General features: G+C 50.4%; 1 protein-coding gene across 5 annotated transcripts in view; it reads right to left on the bottom strand.

Annotated features, from left to right (window-relative positions):
* Window positions 1-19,557, bottom strand: part of NFATC2 (nuclear factor of activated T cells 2) — a 164,544-nt gene that overhangs the window by 107,044 nt on the left and 37,943 nt on the right. For 3 of the 5 annotated variants that reach the window (XM_027558257.1, XM_027558256.1, XM_027558255.1), the window contains exons 2-3: window positions 15,381-16,389; window positions 11,092-11,263 (exon numbers count right to left, since the gene is read on the bottom strand). In XM_027558257.1, coding sequence (XP_027414058.1) covers window positions 11,092-11,263; window positions 15,381-16,389 — 1,181 coding nt within the window. The remainder of the gene's footprint in view (window positions 1-11,091; window positions 11,264-15,380; window positions 16,390-19,557) is intronic. The other 2 variants (XM_027558259.1, XM_027558258.1) reach the window with 1 other exon arrangement.

Genomic DNA, 19,557 nt, shown 5'->3' with positions numbered 1-19,557 from the left:
AGAAGTAACATGCTTTCCAACGCGCCGTGAGGGACCTGAGACCCCAGCGGTCAGCTGATCCTTGTTCACAGACATGGCAACTAGTGTGATGAGAACAACTCAGGGTGGGCAGGAACCCAGGTGCGGGGAAGGGCGACGGGCAGCACGAGACTAAGCACCCTAGCAAGGGGAAGTCTGTCTTGATGTTCAAATAGACGGGATTTATTTCCTGATTCTTTTTCCCCCAAATACCTAGGCAACAACAGAAGCCCTTAGGAGCAAGCTGGAAAATTATCTAAGGATCATCTACGATTCCTAAGGGGGCAGGCTTCGGAGCTGGAGCCTCTAGGCTCAGGTCGAGGCTGACCCACTTCCTTAACCTCTCCGTGCCCTCGGGTGTTCCCGGAAATCATGGCAGCATTGCATCCACTCACACACGGAAGGCACGCAAAGCAGCTCCCAACCTTAGCTATTTTCCCCGGAAATCGTGAAAATAACACAGACTCAGTAAAGGAAGGGGGCAGGGCAGAAGCTGGGTGCCATGAGCTTACGTGCGCAAGCGTGGGGAAAACACCAAAGCAAGGAGATTCGTTCTCTCCAGGTGACAAGGGGGCTGTCTGCTTCCTGTTTTATATACTTTTCAAATGCTGAATACATACTAAGATAAGAAAAATAGAACAAAAATCACATATATATGATCACACATTACACATACCTGATGCACATAAACACACACATATACATACAGTATATGTGTGTTTATACATTTATATTAAAATATTACATATATGTACATACACACACACACACAAACTTTTCCAAACCTGAGTCAGAATGTTCAGAATCAGCCAAAAGCAGTGAGCCTGAGGACCATACACAACAGGGGAAACAGTTTGGCCAAGGAGCCCTACAGGTATGCTTTTAAATTCAGCTCCAGGGCTTCCGTGGTGGTCCAGTGGTTAAGAATCCACCTGCCAGCGCAGGGGACTCAGGTTCGATCCCTGGTCTAGTCAGATGCCACATGCCACGGGGCAACTAAGCCTGTGCCACAACCACTGAGCCTGCGTGCCCTAGAACCTGTGCACAGCAACGAGAGAAGCCTCTTAGTGAGAAGTCCACGCCCCACAAGTAGACAGGGGCCCCTGCTCACTGCAACCGGAGAAAGCCCACACACCGCAACCAAGACCCAGCACCGCCACAGATAAACTTCAGTATAAATTCAGCCCCGCCACGCCTCAGCTACGCAACCCTGAGCGAGTCCTCTGACCTCACCCAAGGCACCTGCCAGCAAATGATGGGCACACGTGTCATCGTATCATCAGTATTGCGTTCGTGTCCACCCCAGCGCCAGGGTGACAGCATGAAACCAGACTTCCACACGGGAAAAAAAGGCTCCCTTCTTTATCCTAACAGGATGGTCCAGAGGAAGACAAATAACAACAGGGATCAGGGATGCTGCACACACGGGGAGCGCTTGGTGCACGCCAGGCCCCGTCCTATGCGTTTTCCCATTTTAAGTCATTTATCTTTGCAAAAGCCCTAGGAAGTAGGCATTGGTATCGCCCTCTCTGCTAAGGGGTGTGACCTTGAGCCTCAGTTTCCTCATCTGTAAATGGGGTTAATAGTGCCTCCTGCAGGTGGCACACAGGGGAAGCTTGGTCAGAGTCACTAGTGACCGTCTGCTCCCTGGGGAAGGCACTCAGCGCCCCCGAGCTTTGCTCACAGAGCAGGGACAGCATGCCTGCCTGAGCCCCTCCACGCGATGCGCCTGTCACACAGTAAGCGCTCAATAAACAGACACGATTATGGGCAGAACCAGCCCACAGTTCTGGGAGGCTCAGAACAGGCAGCCCTAACCTCCACGCTGTCTCCCAGGATTCAGAGGATGGTTCTTCTCAGTGCGGGTTCTGCCTGTACACCTCTTGTGTCCACGTCAGAGCCACCACTCACCGGCTGGGTGACATCAGCCAAGTCTACCCTCTCTGTGTCCCAGTGCCCTTGTCTGTAAAACGAGTCATCCTACCACCCACACTCCACTGCATGGCTACAAAGATTTAAGCAGCTCACTCGAAGGAGAGTCCTCAGAAGATGCTGAGCACACGTAGCCGCTATTGTTCAATCCCCGCACCTGGCCCTTGACAGGGACCCACGGATTTGTTTATGAACAAGTGAAGCTTCCTCTCTATGTTCCCACTGGTTGCCAGACGCACTGCGAGCACTGTTCTCTTTCTGGAACAGCTCTTCCTTCAAGATCCTAGAGCCTCCGTTCTCTGCTTACCCTGGGGGCGAGGGGTGGGCGAGGTCTGGTGCTCACCCATGAGCACCTATGGTCATTTCCATTGTCCCGTGAGCACCTCATGCTTCCCTCGGTGTTTCCGGTGTGCAGTCAGGCGAGCACACTGCACCATCCAACCCCGCGCCGCCCCGCCCCTCCACCCGTGCAGGCCCCGCCCCCTTGCAGGCCCCGCCCCCTTGCAGGCCCCGCCCCGCCACGGCTCACCTTGAAGGCCAGCCCGTCTCCCTACTTTCGCAAGGCCTACATGAGCACTCCAGCCCCAGCCAAGATCACCCAGGGGGGCTACATCTGGCCCACAGATACACTTGGTTTGGTCTGTACTCTTTTATTAAAAAAAATTCTTTTTTTAAAATTAGTGGCCAGTGTTACAATCAAAAGACTGGTATGTAGACAAAGGCAGGGCAGTGAGGACGGCCCCTCCTAAAGCTGCCTCGGCATCCCCACCCCAGCCCACCCCACCCTCACCTTTAAAGGAAAAGGCCGGGTCAAGCCAGCCCCAGACGGTCGCCCCCTCTGAAAACAGGAGCATCACAGTGGCGAGGGCAGGCCTGCTCAACCCTCAGGACTCCAGCCTTCCCCAAGACTGCGGCCACACCGTGCCTCCAGCCTGTGACCCGTGTCTCAAAAAAAAAAATCTGATTAGCCTGAACACAGCGAGAACCCGACCACCTCTCAGGCTTCCCATCCCTCAGTGCCAGTCCCTGTGTCGCCCAGACCATGAGAGCCTCCCGCGTCTCGCTGCTTCTCTCCCAGCCCCCCGGAAGGCAGTCCTCAGATGCAGCCAGAGGGATCCCACAGAGACCCGGTGTTCCCGGCCCCCACCTTCCGGCACGTGAGTCTGCAGAGCCCAGGGCCCGAGTCTGCGCATCCTCTGGGACCCGCCCTCTACTCGCGGGTCCTGACTCAGCCTGCCCTCCCCACGCAGGCCTCCTCTCTGTCCCCAGGCCGCACCCAGCGTGGCCCTGGCCCCCCGGAGCGCTCATCCCCAGAAACGTGCACCTTCCGGTCTCCGGGCTCAGATGCTAGCTTCTCAGGAAGGCCTATCCGACCATGCCCACTTCCCCTCCCCCACCCCGGCAGGTTTTCCCACAGCACTTATCACCTTCCAACACACTATTGAATTTTCCTATTTATTAGATGTATTGTTTATCTCACTGCAGCCAGAAAACTCAACGCCATGGGGGCAGGAATTTGTCTCTGTTTCGGTCACGGCTGTATTCCCAGCGCCTGGAACGGGGCCGGGCACCTGGTAGGTGCGTAGTGATGAACTCCGAGCCAAGGAAGGAGCAAGATGAGCCCCCGGTGACCGGCGCACACGCCCCTCCCCTGAAGCTGGAGCGTCGTTTCCTCTCCCTTCCTTCCCCAGAAGGTCTGATGGAACCTCTGTCACGCAAACGCAGCAGCCCTGATCGAGACCAATTAGCCTCAGCAAATCCCGCTTCCGTTTCCCCAGCCAGCCTCACCGAGCACAGGGTTTTATGAGTCGACAGAAGCCAACACGCCCAGCCGATTGCCAGAGAAGTGAGGCTCCTTGTCACGACTCCAGTTTCGCCTGGTAAGGAGGAAACCCCATCTGGCTTCTTTCTCCCCTGTCTCAGATGTAATTTAAAGTGAGTCGCAGCAAGGACAAAAGCCCAAATCCAACAGGATGAAAATCATTGTCCTGTCATCTGTTTTATGAGAGGAAAGCTCAGGGACTTGACTGGCCTCCTCTGGGCTGGGAAGGTGGCAACTGGGACAGGTGCGGCTGGCCTCCGGGTTTTCTCCCTGCGAAGCTCGGTCCTGCTACCCAGGACGAAGCTGAGATCAGGTTTCTGCATCTGCCAGGAATTTCTCCTAAAGGAGCTGCCCATGTTGTTTCCAGATGTCTGAACATCTGTTGGAAAGAATCAGGAGTATTGTCTTTGGAGGTGTGTAGTGTGCTTAAACAGCCTCGGATTTTGATTACTTTCTAACAAAAAGGATGGCTTTCCAATCCTTCTTTCAGTTGAAGACACGTCCCAGAGAGTGGTGAAAATAACATTTATCGAAAGCCCCCACACAAGGATGGACGAAGAAACTGAGTGTCCTCTAGGGGAATTTCTAATGCAGGATTAAGGTGAAAGGGTCTGGAAGCAGGCAGGAAAAGGGTTAAGTGACAATGGAATTATACAGGCAGCTCTCAACTGGGGTATTATGAGCTCCCATCAGCTAAAGAGCCAGGGAAACACTTAAAGCCCAACCTTACAAAGCTGCCTTTGAATGCCAGTTTTGTCCACCCAAGGACCACTGCTTCCTGCCCTGAAATAGAACGAGGAAATGATGGCCAGGTTCCACCAAAAGGCATGTGGCTCTTTCGAGGTGAATTGAGTGGTTCCCTTTCTCTGATCCCTACAGGGCAAAGTCAGGTCAAAGAACTAAGATAGCCAGACTCCTCAGAAAGAACCATAACCTATTCTTTCCTCAGAAAGAACCATAAATCGGCTCTAGTTCCATGGGATTTAGAGCTTTCTAGGTGTAACTTCCTGGAGAAGGCAATGGCCCCCACTCCAGTCCTCTTGCCTGGAATCCCATGGACTGAGGAGCCTGGTGGGCTGCAGTCCATGGGGTCGCTAAGAGTCGGACACGACTGAGTGACTTCACTTTCACTTTTCATTTTCACGCATTGGAGAAGGAAATGGCAACCCACTCCAGTGTTCTTGTCTGGAGAATCCCACGGACGGTGGGCTGCCGTCTCTGGGGTCGCACAGAGTCAGACACAACTGAAGCGACTTAGCAGCAGCAGCAGGTGAAACTTCCAGGTTCATACACCCAACCACAGACTTGCCATCATTGCCTGGATGCCTCGCAAGCCCTTCCTAATTCCCTCACCCCACAATGAACTTGTAATCTTCCCCTAAGAAAATGACTTTCACCCCAAGTCTTCCGGAGTGGCAGATGATACTTCCCCTCCACCCACAGCTAAGCCAGCACTGAGTCCTGAACCTCACACCATGGAACCCATTCTCTCCCCTCCCAATGCCACCTCCCCATCCTCACCACCTTGGCCTTCCACCTGGCACTGCCATAGCCTGTCAAATTCACCTCCCTGCTTCCTCCCTTAGAGGAACCCACTCCTTAGAGGGAAGCCCAAGCGATCCCAAAGTATTCAATCAGAATCACCTTCCTTCCCTGCTCAAAACTCGCCACTCCCTTCCGCTTGCCCTGAAATAAAACCCTAGTTCCTCATCTTGGCTTATGAGTCCTGCCCACCATCACCCTCCAGGCTAGTCAAGTGATGCTGGCCTTCCTTCGGGTCCTCAGAAGTTCTTCCCTGCCTCAGGACCTTTGCATGTGCTGTGTCCTGTACACGAACACTCCCCCTCCGCCACCACACCAAGAGAGACAGAGAGGATGGGCAATACTCCTCTCTTTGCTGGCTCAATCACCTGCTCCAGGCCCCAGGTGATAAGTCACCTCCATAGAGAGATCCTCCGTCTAATGCAGATCATCCAAGTAGTGGTTGCTTGGCACAGCTCGTTCTGTCTCAGTAGTCACCCCCAACTTTCACATCCAGCAGATGAACTCCCAATCAGCTGTCAGTCTACCTTGGAGTCCAGGTATAATCCCAGATGGCCTCATCTGGCCTGCCTGACCCACACACATCTCAGCAACAGTCACACCAAATCATCCTGGTCTGCTTGGCACATCCTGCCCACCCCCTCGAGTTCCACCAGGGCACAGACCTCATCCATCTCACACCCATCAGTACTTTACCAGTGCCTGGCGCACTGCCTGGCACACAGAAGGTCCTCGACAAAATATTCACCGAGCGAATGAGTCATGAGATCTGAAAAGCATTTAAAGTTTGGAGCAGACTTTCTTCCCAGACCAACTGACATTCAAGAGAAAGAAAAGACAAAAGAAAAAAAAAAAAAAAAAACAGCTGAACATGGCATATGCTTAAGATTTGCAATTTTATATTTAAAGAAAGAGGAAGAAATGGTCATGTACTCATTTTATTTTCATATAAAGAGGCGCATAAAACCACTAGGCATACAGAAAAAGTGAAGGTTTATAGTGTGGCAAATAAAGAGAAGGGTGGGAGCCAGTCACTGAGAGGGAGAAGAGAGCCAGGGCACAGCACAGAAATAGACACAGATGGAGAGAGACAGAGATCAGGGGAGAAACTGGCAGGAGGTCCTAGGCAGGGTGCGAAGCAGGGCTCTTCTGGGATTGGAAGGGCAATCCTCCAGGCTTTGACAAAGGTTTCCACACCTCCTTAAAGGTTGAGAGTCCTTGTCTTCTTAAAGCCCCCTCTTCTTGTCATTTTTCAAAGAGGGTTTTTTTTTTTTTTTTTAATAACTTCCTATGCTAAAACAAATCAGGGGTTAGCACATTTCATTTTGAAGAAAACCCAACCTATTCAAATGATTAAAAAAAAAAAAAGGCTTCACTTTGTGTCTTTTGAGGATATGGCTATAAATTTTTTAAGTCATACACTGGGTTTTCAAAGTAATGAACCAGAAGAGGGGCAGAGGGCCTTCCCTGGCGGCGCAGTGGCTCCACTGTGGGAGGCGGGGTGGGGCGCAAGTTTGATCCCTGGTCGGGGAACTTAGGCTCCTGCGTGTTGCATGTGCAGCCAAAAAAAAGAAGAAAAAAGATGGATCCTGGGGAGCTGCTGGAAGGAGAAGTGTGAATGCCAGGCACGGCGTAGAGGACACCTTCAGAACTCCATCTGCAGTCTACTTCCTTTTCTGGAACTTTCCATGGCCCCAGCCCTTGATGAATGGGTGAGCAGAGCCTTGCACTGCACATGGTCTGACCTATCTGGCCAAGCTAACTGGACAGTGGGTGGCACCCTTCCTAATCAGAGCCAATTAGGATCTCCCTAAAGGTCAGGATTTGGACTCCAACGAGCTGGTGAGGGACTAAAATTAAGACAGCATAGAAAATCTGACAGGCAGAAGGTGCGGGCATCTTTCCACCAGCTCTTCTCTGTCTGGTGAGAACGAGGAGGCAGGGAAAGTTGGTCTGCAGAGAGATGTGGAAGATGAGAAAAGCTGTCTAGCAGGCAAAGCCAGACACCAGAGTCCAAATTCTAAGTCCACCATTTGAGAGCTGTGACCTTGAGTAAGGTCCTTGACATCTCCTTGACCTAACTGTAACTACTTCCTTGGGCTTTTCTGAGGATTAAATAAATTTAGCTTAATACAGATCTCACTTGCAAAGGGTCTGACATGAGATAAGTGCTCGCTAAGTGTTAACTATTATTTGCATCATCTTGCTAAACTGTGAGTTCATGGGGGTGAGGGTTTCTGGCTGTTTCGTTCATACCATATCCCAGAATCTACAACCATGCCTGGAACAGAGCAGTGCTCCACAAAGGGTTGCTGAATAACCAGAGAGCAAAGACACCACGCAGCCCCTCGAGGACAGACACCGTGGGCACAGCCCCCCAGCTCTTCTTGTTTCTTCCCTGCTTTGCCTGCGCCAGGATGAAAGCCAAATCCTCCCTACTGGTTGACCAGGCCACCCACGCCCTCCCCCGGCCCTTCACAGTCCAGTTACGTTGGCTCCTCAAGTTCCTCTGCCGTAGTTTGCTTCCTTCTGCCCCCGGGCATTTGCACCTACTGTTCCCACCACGCATCCTCAGCCCTGGTCTCATCGTCAAGGAAATCTTACCAGGGAAACCTTCCCCTGTCTACACTGACCTCCATCTTACACGCCCAGAGCCTCGTGCACGCTTCCTTCCTGCCACTCGCCACAGTTTGCAATGTTATTGTTTGTATGATTATTTAAGTTAGCAACTTTATACCCCCAGATTGTGAGCTCCATAGAGAAGAAGACCACAGCTTCTCTCTCAGTCTTTACTGAACCTCAGCATTAAGCAGATGGCAAAGGGCAGGTGCTCAGCAGATTCCTGCAGGACGTGTCTACCTGTTGACTGGATTGACTGAGCAGAGAAATAAATCTTGGACTCGTGACTACCAGCCCAAGTTCTTCTTGAGCTGAATCTCCTGACCTGATTATATGTAACTCCAGTAGGCTCCTCATACACTCCACCTTTGCTCATTGACTTTCAATGAGTTTCTCTCTCAGTTACAACCAAAGGCTTTGACTCCAACATACCCTGCCACCACCTCCAGGCCAGGAGGTTCTCATCCTAGAGTAGATAAGCCTCACTTGATAACGATATGAAGATTTTCTTTTCTAAAAATCAATTTTCAAGCATGATGGAGCAAATAATATGAGACCAGCCCTACCATCATAATCTATAAAATATGACAACAGTTGGTAAGTCCACTGCTTTCGGGGCGGGGGGTTGGTTAGAAGAGAACAGGCACATGGATATGTGAGGCTGAGCCCCTTTGCCGTCCACCTGAAAATACCACAACACTGTTACTCGGCCACATTCCAATATAAAATAAAAAGTTAAAACAATGCTGAATATATTTGAGATCGGAGGTCATGAAAGGATAAAGACGGATGTGCCTTTTCAACCCAGGAAAAAATAAGCCAACTGCTTTCAGGCATTAGACAGCAGGCAGCATACGACTGTGGTCCGTGAGGGAAAGGAGACACGCGAGGTGAACGCATGTCCCCTGCAGCCCCCCGCCTGGGGACACTCTCCCTCCCGCATGCAGAGCGTGGAGTTCAAACAGAACACAGAGGTCCTGCTGAGCAAGGGGTGGGGGCAGGGTTCCGAGTCCCAGGCTGTGGAAGCAGCTAGATTCTGTGAGTAAAGCATCAGAGAGGGGGAAGGGGCTAGGGGGGTTCCCCAAGTCCGTGAGCAAGGGCTGGGCTGAGTAATCACAGGGGCAACGTGCAGGGTTTATCAGAAAGAGGCAGCTATAGGGTAAAAAGGGAAACAGAGAAGCTGGAGGTTCAGCGGAGCTGGAATATCAGAATTCTGGCCCATCAGAGAGGAGTGACCTCCCCAAAAGGCATCCGAAAAGACCAGGCCTTAAGAATGAGGTCGTGCCTTGGAGTAAACCCTACTTTGGACCCACCCTTACACAGTCTAAAACCAAGTCTGCGACACCCTGGCCGTCCAGAGGGGGAGAATCTGCCTTCCAACGAAGAAGACACAGGCTCCACCCCTGGTCTGGGCAGACCCCGCATGCCTTGGGGCAATTAGCCCATCCCACAGCTGCTGAGCCCACACTCGAGAACCCTGGAGCCCCAACTCCTGGGCCCTTACGCCTCACCTAATGCAACCCACACGCCAGGGAACCCACGCTCCGCCACAAGAGAAGCAACGAGACACCCGAGCACTGCAACTCGAGAGTAGCCTCCGCTCTCTGCAACTGGAGAAAAAAGCCTGCACGCAGCAACGAAGGCCCAGTGTAGCCAAAAATAGATAAATAAACAAAAATTTTAAGTAAAAATTTAAAACCAAGCCTCAATTAGATCCACAAAAGAAGGACTTTACTGGCTAACCCTATGAAGTTGAAGGGTACGGGGAACACCTCGGGCTTTGCACAGGTCCCCCGTAACAAAGAGTAAAATCAAACCCATGAAAGTTCAAAGAGACTAGTCAGAAACTGAACTACCTTAAGAGGAAGACAATAAAACCAAGAGTCTCTACAATGCCCAGAGCACATCCCCGTCCCAGTATCAGCACACAGCCAGCAATTACTAGACGTGCAAAGAAAGAGGAAAACGTGCCGTGCGGTAAACGAAAAGCAATGAATAGAAACAAATCCACCCAAACTTGTGATGTTAGATTTAGAAAAAACAATTACCAGGGTTTAGAAGTTCCGACTAGTATCACTAAAGTCCTTAACCAGGTACACGCACTCAAAGCGATCTGCGGACATTTTAGGGCTTAAGGTCTGTATGTTTGGTTTTTGTCTGAATTGTGCTCATGTCACACAGCTTCAGCAGATGCTCAAGAATCTGCATTTTTAACAACTACTCTCAGAGGTTCTGATGCACCATCAGATTCTTATCATAGAATATTTTGATAAGTATTTTGCCTTCACTTTATACTTTGCCCTCACTTTATACTTTTAAATACTTTGCCTTCACTTTAAGGCAAATTAAAAAAAAAGTTAAATTAATTTAAATATATTAAAGGGCTGGTTAATTGAGTTAGCAGGTAAGCACCAGTCATCAGTTCCTGGTTAACCAGACTATACAATTAAGAATACTCTGATCATTTTGGAGGGGAAAAAAAAAAAATTCTCTACTTATTTTGAAAAAAATATCTGAGGTTAAATCAAAAGCCACAGACATAAAAGATAATGATTAAGGAAAAAACAGTAGGAAATGCTCTGGGTATAATGTAAAGAGAAAAAAAAATCAAAGTACAAGCTACTGTAACATCAAGTATATAAATATACAGTGATAGACACTGCCATGTCTGTGAATGGAAAACAAGCAACAGGAAACATCAAAAGGCTAAATATATATATATATATATATATATATATATTTATATATATATATTCTAGGTAGTTGGACTGTGTATAGTTTTAACTTTTTCCCACTTTTCAGTATGCTGATTTTCCTTAATGGACTCTCACCTAAAATTTAAACACAAAATGATGGCTTCAGAAACCTTCAATCCAAACACCTCCACTAAAGCTACAGTAGTTTGTCAATCAGAAAGAGAAGGAAGAAGACAGAGCATGAATATCACTTCGATCCTTATCCAGCTCAGGAAGACTTTTTTCCTGGCTTCTGAGTGGCTTTTTTAGCGTCCGACACTCAATCTGAGACTTCCCATCCCTTCGAGGAATAGGAAGCTGAGACACGCACCGCAGTCTAATAAGCACCAAACAGAAGCTCCGCAGCAGTGAGCGGCCCAGTGGCCCACGAGGACACGGGAGGAAGGGAACGCGAGTCCATACCTGAACGACAGGGTGGCCGCCCGTCGGGGCCTTGACAGCCCCGCGGCTGCCCTCCGTCTCGTAGTGCGCTCGGTGGTGTGGCTTGGGCTGCACCTCGATCCGCAGCTCGTAGGCGCCGGACTGGTGGGAGAGCGGCCACTCGAGCGGAGGGAGGGAGGCGGTCACTGGGATGCTGGAAGGAAGAGCAGACAGAGCGGTCACGTGCGCAGTGAGACCCCCGGTGCCCCGTTCAATAAACGTAAACGGCCCCTTCCCTGAAAACCATCCACCCGCACCCGGTAAGGTGCAGGCTGCTGGGAGGCACACGTTCCTGAGACATGATCGGCGGGGCTCTTCACGAGGTGATCTTTCTTCTCCTCTGTTTTCTCTTCCATCTTGATGAAGACGGAATGACTGACATCGCAATTTCTGAAGCTCATTTCACGACATGTTAGTTCTAGCACGTTTCTAACTGCTGCATCTTCTTTTCCTCTGGGAATTTTGAAAAATATCACCTCCCACCTCTAAAGGATAGTCCTTACAGGATGGTTTGTTTTTTTTTCCCCCAAAGGAGTAAGTGTGGGACAAGGAACTGTCACAGAAATCAGGGGTCCCATGGGGTCACTAACCTGCCATGTGACTTTAAGTAAGCAACTTCAACTCTTATTCTCAGCCTCCTATAACCACAAATGGACTAGATGGCATCTGAAGTGTTTTCCCAGCTCTTATTTCTATGTCTGATTATCTCAATTAAAAATAAATTTAGGAAGAGGCCTTTCCCAGTCATAGTCATTACTTCTCGGGTCAAGTATAGAACATCTAACCACAGGGAGGTGTCTGGCTTTGGCATGGATGAGCCAAACCACTGAGATTCCCTACAGTTAAATAGGAATGAAGGTCAAGAGCATGACTGAAGTTACACACCCAAGCTCCAGTCCCAGCTCCATCTCCAAATACCTGTGTGACTTTGAGCAAATACCTCCATCTCCCTAGGCCTTAGCTTCCTCAACTATGAAGTGGAGACACTGAGATCACAGAAAGAGCTTAAGCCCAATAAATGCTCAGTAAATATCAGCTATAATTATTTTTCATGTAATGTATATTTCAAATAAATGTTTCTTCCTGTTGACAATCTGTATTAATGGTATTGGTAGTGTCAGACAACCTGACTATATTATTAATGATATTGAAAGTTGTAAGATCTTTGAGGTCAAGCCATTAAGTTTAATTTTACTATAAAATCTCAACCCCATCCAGCACACACAACAGGTACTTGATGTGAGCTTGGAATTATGTCATTGAAGAGATAACTGAAGGCTTGACAGTCTATATCTAGAGCATGCACTCAGAGTCCCAGAGAATCTAAAAACATTTTCCCAAGATCACAGAGGAAGACACAGTCAAAGCTCCAATTTAAGCCTCTTGCTTCTTCCACACCTCTTCCTTATGTCTTATCTTACTAATTTATTTAAAATAGGGCCAAGGAAATATTTAATTCATGGAGTGAGTCTAGAGCAATGCCTGGTCTTCCACGAATATTCAGTGGGTGGGCGGATGAACAAATGGAAGGATAAATGAAAGACTGAACAAGCAGTTTTATTTCACGGAACCCCTGCGTGTTCAAAGTAGCTTTGAAGCTGCAAATGCATGAATTTGGGTCACTGTGTCCTGATTTTTCACATATAGGAGGAAACATTAATCTAATCAGGATGGTCTTTCCTGCTAAGTCCAGAACTGCCAGAAGCTACTGGACTTAATTAAGCATTTGCAATGAGGCCAATTCTGTTCCTTCTCTCTTAGAGCAATTCCAAGGGGAGAGGGGAAAACCTCACACACTCCATCAGGGCTGCAGCTTAACCTGAACATACCACTCAACTCATCCTCACAGCCTCACTATGCAAGCACATCTCTAGCCACTCTTTATAATGACATTGCCCGTGAAGTTCCTCTAACCCTGAAATCTCAAGGTGTCCAAAGTGCCTTTATTTCTACCTTGGCTACAGTTCCAAGATGCCTTCAAGCTCTGCCTACAACCAAGGTGCCCTCTGTGTTATATATTCTTAGTCTCACATTCTCAATTTAAAATTGTTTAAAGTTAGCAAATTAAGGCTTATTGAAAAATCACTCCACCCCTGTATTAATCAAAAAATATAGTGAGTAGAAGATTCAATTCAATATCCCTAAGTACCAACTTCTAACTTTGTTTGCTTCTAGAACAACTGGAATACAATCTTAAGACTCAGACCACTGGAGTGAATCTGACATTCTGCACATGAACTTCAGCCCCTGTAGAGTTATCCACACTCCCTGAGATAAACATCATCATGAGACTTCTTTGAATGACCCATCCTCTCAATCTAATAGAAAACTCTAGGAAATGTCTCATGGGCTGGCACAGATTGGGCACTTGGTAGGGGCGGAAGGACTCTAACCCATCAGAACCTCTCAGATCAAGCCACGTAATAGAGAGGAAAGGGTTTCATATACAATAAAGTCTCAGATAAATGCCTCACAATCATGTCTTACATTAATGTTCCTCCTCACTCCCAATCATGACACAAATCATGTTTTGGAGATCAATCCAGGAGTTGATTAGGAAGAACAAGGGGTCAGGAATCTCAAATTCTGGTTTCCAACTTGGTCATGATCTAGCTGGGTACTGACAGGAGTGTTGCTTCACCCCTCTGAGCCCCGGTTTCTCAACCTGCACCAGCTGTTGTTCTTGATTGGCTCCAGGAAACTTGAGCCTCAGAGCTCTGTGGCCAGATGGCCTTTGAAATGACCGCACATTCTGCCCACAGCTGGGAGTAGCCCCTACACAGAGGCACTCATTGAACCCTATGAAACCCAGAAACTCCTTTTCTCACGGGACACTGACTGACCTACGATGGCATGGTGTTCTCAGAACCTGCCCTGGAGGACACGTCAGACCAGAAGCTCCGTTCAGTCCACTTCGGTCTGGGGTGCAGGGGAGTAGGGGGATTTTGACAGTTAACATTTTATTTAAAAAAAAAAAAAAAAGACTTGCATTTGCTAAAAGCAAATGACACTTTAAAAACCACTGGAGTAATGGTAACAGCATAAGGCTTCGATTCTTGACCTGATAAAATAGCATCTGCTCCCAATTGCTGTGCACCTCATTTTCCTTATCACTGAAATGAAGACAAATATATAAGCAAACCAGGTTTGGGGGAGAATTACCTGACATAATCCAGAGAGAGAGCGTACTAGAAGCGTGCCTGGCACACAGCAAGCATCCTGGCATGCTGGTGACTACCATCGCCAGCATCATCACTCTAACAGCTATTGGGAGCTCAGTCTCCTAGCAGCCAGCTCATCAACAAGGAAGCAACGAAGTGCTTCCTCTGCAGTGATAAGATTCCCCTGATAACAGTAACAGCTGTCTCTTTCACGAGCTCCTACTTCTGTAGGTTCTATGCTGAGTTTGATATGTATTCTCTCACCTAATCCTCAACAAGAATAAATGAGGTCCGTTCTGTTGTTATCCTCACCTCACAGGTAATGAAGCCAGGCCCAGAGAGGTGCTCAATGAGAACGAAGATTCTGATTGATTAGCAATGTCCGCCTTGGGCATAGCATCGAAAAGGTGCTCAAGGACAGAGAACCCTGCATGACTAGTGATGCCTGACCTGGGCATAGCAGGATGGCAGCGACACTCATGCCCAGGATCACACAGCCTGTGAGGGGCAGAGCCAGGACTCAGGTCCAGACTGGGAGACCCCAAGTCTGCACACTGCAGTTTGCCAAGATTTGAAGCTCCTTGAAGATTCTGGCTCCCACATTTTCAGAGGGCCTCTATATCACTGACTGCGATATCGAAACACACAGTAGATGCCTACCAACTTCAGTTCTTCTTATAGAAAGATAGTAAATTCCACGTGTTGAGGCTACCTTTGTGCTTACTAGCATGTCAGCTCCACGAAGGCAGAATCTCCATTTTGTTCACCCTTTTCTCCCCAACACCTGTTACTAGTGCCTGGCACACAGCGGGTGTTTGATAAACACTTGTTAAATAAGTGAATGAATGAACACGCCAGGCGCCTTAGGAGCAGTCACAGGCACCCTGGGACCATCCAGGAAGTCAGGTACACTTACACCCACTTTAGAGACGGGAACACTGCCACTCAGAGATTCTTTTCCCCAGAGAATTTCGAGATCTGGCAGCCAAGAACAGAGAGAGAGCTAGGATTGAAAATCAGCCCAGCCCACCCCCAGTCCCATGCTCATCACCAGAAAACCTCCTCTTAAAACCGGACGGCGGAGTAAATCCCTTCCAAAGCTGGACTCACCTGCAGATAGGAATGGCCGGCACCAGCTGCTTGGGCCAGGTGGGCGGCACCAGCAAGATGGATTCGGGGGCCGAGTTCCGCCTCTCGTCCTGCTCGCAGGGGCCCAGGAACTCCACGGCCGGGTAGAGGTGGCGCGGTAGGCCGGCCTTGGGCGGGGCGGCGGACACTGGCGACGGGTCGGGGCTGGTCTTCCACATCTTGGGGGGGATCCCACAGGGCGAGTCGCCGGCGAGGCTGTTCAAGGCATCCATGAGGGCGGCAGGGCCGGCCGAGGGGGGGTACCCGGCGGGGACGCCGTCGTCCCGGGGCTGCGGCGAGGGGCTCCGCGAGCGCTGGGGTGAGGCTGCGGGCAGCGGGGCAACCGAGGCCCCGGCGCACGAATGCCGCCGCTTGGTACCAGGCGACGAGGAGCGGGAGGCCGGACGGGGCACGGGCGAGTGGCGGCCCAGGCAGCTGTCCTCAGCGAGGCCGGTTCGAGGTGACATTATTGGCGAGGTTCTGGGGGAATAATGAGCAGGGATGTTTTGAAACTGGGGACACAGGTCGTCGGGCCCGCCGTTGTTGGGCGAGACGCAGGGCGAGGTGTAGGGGGAGAAGGTGTCGGAAATGAAGCTGGCAGAGGAGCCGCTGCTAGCGGGGCTCAAGCAAAGCGGCTCGCGGTACCCCTCGAAGCCGGGCACGGGCAGCGTGAACCTCGGGCTGGCCGCCACCCCCGGCGGGGGCGGCTGCTCGCCCAGGAGGCCAGTGTCTCTCACGCGGAAGGGCCCCCCTGCCTGTATCAGTTCGTGGGATGGAGTGATCTCGATCCGAGGGCTCAGGCCCGAAGCCCCCGGTGGCTTGGCCGGGCTCAGAAAGTTCTGGGGCCCCACCCTATCCGGCTCTCGCAGCCGGCCGGGGGGCTCGCCAGAGAGACTGGCCAGGGGGCTGTATGGCTTGAGGCCATAGTCCAGGACATCATCGGGGTAGAGTCCGGAGGGTGGGCTGGCCACCTTATGTGCACTCGGTTCTTCTGGAAAGAGAAGGAGGGAAGGAGGGGTCTTTTTAAGCCTCTAAAACACAAGTCCTGATGCACAACAATCACAGGTTGGGTTTTGCCTCCTGTTTTCTTTTTTTTTAATCCCCACTGCGCCAAACCCCAAAGCTAGAACCTCCTTCTCTCACAGAAGGAAACTGAGGTGACTTGATCCCAGATTCCCTGAACAGAGACCAAGCAGGGAGGATTTAGCACAGGAGCACAGCTGGCCCGAGCCATGCAGCCTCAGCCAGAGACCTGGAAGGCTGGCCGCCCGAAGGCTTCCAAACTTCTGTCCCTTAGAGGAGGTGCCCTTTTATTTCACAATTCGGTTCACACCATCATACTCACTGGCAACTAAACAAAAGCTTCCCCCAAACAATACTTACCCCATGCACTCTTATCTATCCTCCTGTCTGGGGTTACTTTGTTTAAATGCTGGTCATAACTCATTAAACAGATTTCCTGTCCCATCGGTGGGTCCTGACCCACAGTTCGAAAAACACCGACCGAGGCCATCTGATCATCCTACCCTTGTGATACAGTGACAGGAAAGCAAGGGGGTGGCCACACCAGCTCTGGAGGCCGTGGAGCCCTCTCCAGGCTCAAATCCTAGATGTCTGTGCCCGCGTGTAAAAAGCGGCTTCATTTCCAGCCCAGACTCCCGAGCCGTGTCTCATCTCATGCCATTTTACAGATGAGGAAACTGAGGTCCAGGGAGGGGAAGGGAGTCACCCAAATACAGAACGAACAGGACTGGAAATTCCACAGATGAGCTAGCTATTCGGCCCCCAAAAGACAGCCATAACTACAGAGCTCCCAAACTAGTAAAATCAGTGGATACAAAGTGATCCAATTTTTTCTTTAATGGTGGCTGCCTAACTCAGGTTTCTGCTGCCATCTCGAAAGAAGCCACGGCTGGAGGGTAAATTAGCGAGGGAACTACTGTTTGTTCCACCACCCCATGCTGCCCCTCCTTCAAGCTCCCAGAGTCAACGGAGACCCCCACCACCACACACACACACCCTCTCTTGCTGCTCAGGGCAGCCTCTACTCTTCTCTCATGCCCTTAAGTCCAATCCATCAGCTAAGTCTGACTCCTCTATTAAAAGAGAAACAAATTAACTATCGTGCCGCCCCCTCCCACCACCCTCTCCCACTGAGCCAGTTGCTCCCTCCCTGGTCTCCCCATTTCTACACTCGCCCCCTCTGGTCCGCTCTCCAAGCAGCCGTCTATTGAAATGTCCACTGTAAAGTGAAATCCAGCTTAAAGGCTGTCCCCGAGATGTCCCCAGGCCAGCCCTCAGCACGGGCTGGCCCCAGCCTGTCTCCCCACCCACCTCTCCCCACTCTCCCCAGGCTCACCCAGCACCAGCCCTGCTGACTTTGTCCCCCATTCTTCAAGCACCTCCTGCTGTGGAGTTCCCTCTCCCTGAACTCTCCCCAACCTCCACCTGGCTGCTGCCCTTCACCCACCTGCTCAGTCCGCAGCTCCTGTGACCGGCCCATCAAAAAGATCATTCCCAACCCCGTTTCCCAGCCACCTTTTCTCCACTAACCCGTTAGCAGCTCATGTCACATCAGATATCTGTTTAGAGAATCGCATCCTGCTAAGGGGCAGGCGAACTCCAGTCCATGGATGGAAGCTGGTTGTGTGTGTCCATAAAGCTTTATTGGAACAAAGCCGCCCCTTTGTTCACGCAGAGCCTGTGGCTGGCTTTTGCTCTGTAACAGCAGGATTGGTGGCTGTAACGGGGATGCCCCTCCTCCTCTGTGCCCGTTTTGGGCCGGCCACCCTGGAGGAAGTGCTATCTGGTTTAGCTGAGCTCATCTTACAGAGTTCGGGTGGTGCCCCTCCTCAGGTGGGAGCCCAGAAATGACTTTCCATAGCTCCCGGGGTAAGGATAACCTCAACTAGGCCGGCCAGGCGGAGCCTCTGCCTGCCTCTCCAGCCTCTCCTCTCTGGACTCTGGCCAAGCTGGCTGTTCTTCTCAAAAAGTGCCAAGCTCTTTTCTGCCTCAGGACCTTTGCACTTGCTGTTCCCTTGGCTCAACAGCTCCTTGCCCAACTCCATCCAGCCTTCTTTCTCTCGGTAACTAAGGCCGCTCCTTCAGTGGAGTTTTGCTAAAGTGTCACACACCCCCGAAAGTCTTTCTGACCTTCTTGACGAGATCAGACCCCACGCACACGTCCCTGCTCTGCTCCACTGCACTCCTCACAATTCTAATTCAGTAATTCTCCAGTTACTTGTTTATATTTTCAGCCTCTCCCCAGCTCCCAGCCCCCACTGGACCCCTAACGCCTGGACAGGATCGCCCACAAAGCAGGCCCTCCAAAAATACTGTCAGTCTGCTGAATAAAGCACGAAATATTTAAACTGCTACTCAAAGATGCTAACATCCAAACCAAAAGGTAGACAGAACCTCAAGAGGGGGTGATTGGGTAGTATCAAAACTCCAAACATGCACACTTGAAACCACGCAATGGCACTTTCAGAAATCTCTCCTGCAGGTACACTCCTGTGTGCAATGTGATGTGTTTATAAGTTTAATTAGTCCAGCCCTGTTCTTAATCCCCCCAAACTGGAAGTAACCTTCTATCCATTGGCTGGGGATGGGTTAAATTCTGTCATTCATACAGAGAGATATAATGCAGCTATAAAAGGGTGGGAAAGGTTCCTTTTGCATTGATATATAATAACCACCAGATAGTGTTATGGCACCCCACTCCAGTGCTCTTGCCTGGAAGATCCCATGGACGGAGGAGCCTGGTAGGCTGCAGTCCATGGGGTTGCTGGGGGTCAGACACGACTCAGCGACTTCACTTTCACTTTTCACTTTCATGCATTGGAGAAGGAAATGGCAACCCACTCCAGTGTTCTTGCCTGGAGAATCCCAGGGACGGGGGAGCCTGGAGGGCTGCCGTCTGTGGGGTCGCACAGAGTCGGACACGACTGAAGTGACTTAGCAGCAGCAGCAGTGTTAAAGATGCACACAGTATGCATAAGACAGAAACAGAGGGGGAGTGTGTACACACACACACACACACACACAATGCTGATGGGTGCGTAGGGTTTTCTCTGCAAGTCTCAGGTAACAGGGACCTCCTCCAAGGAGAAGAACTAAGTATTAATAATGAGGAGCAGAGGCAGAAAGGAGAGTCCGA

Source organism: Bos indicus x Bos taurus, chromosome 13 (genome assembly GCF_003369695.1).
Source record: "Bos indicus x Bos taurus breed Angus x Brahman F1 hybrid chromosome 13, Bos_hybrid_MaternalHap_v2.0, whole genome shotgun sequence".
Taxonomy (NCBI): domain Eukaryota; kingdom Metazoa; phylum Chordata; class Mammalia; order Artiodactyla; family Bovidae; genus Bos; species Bos indicus x Bos taurus.
Note: the sequence above shows the minus strand (reverse complement) of the source record. Positions and strands in the feature narration are given on the sequence as shown.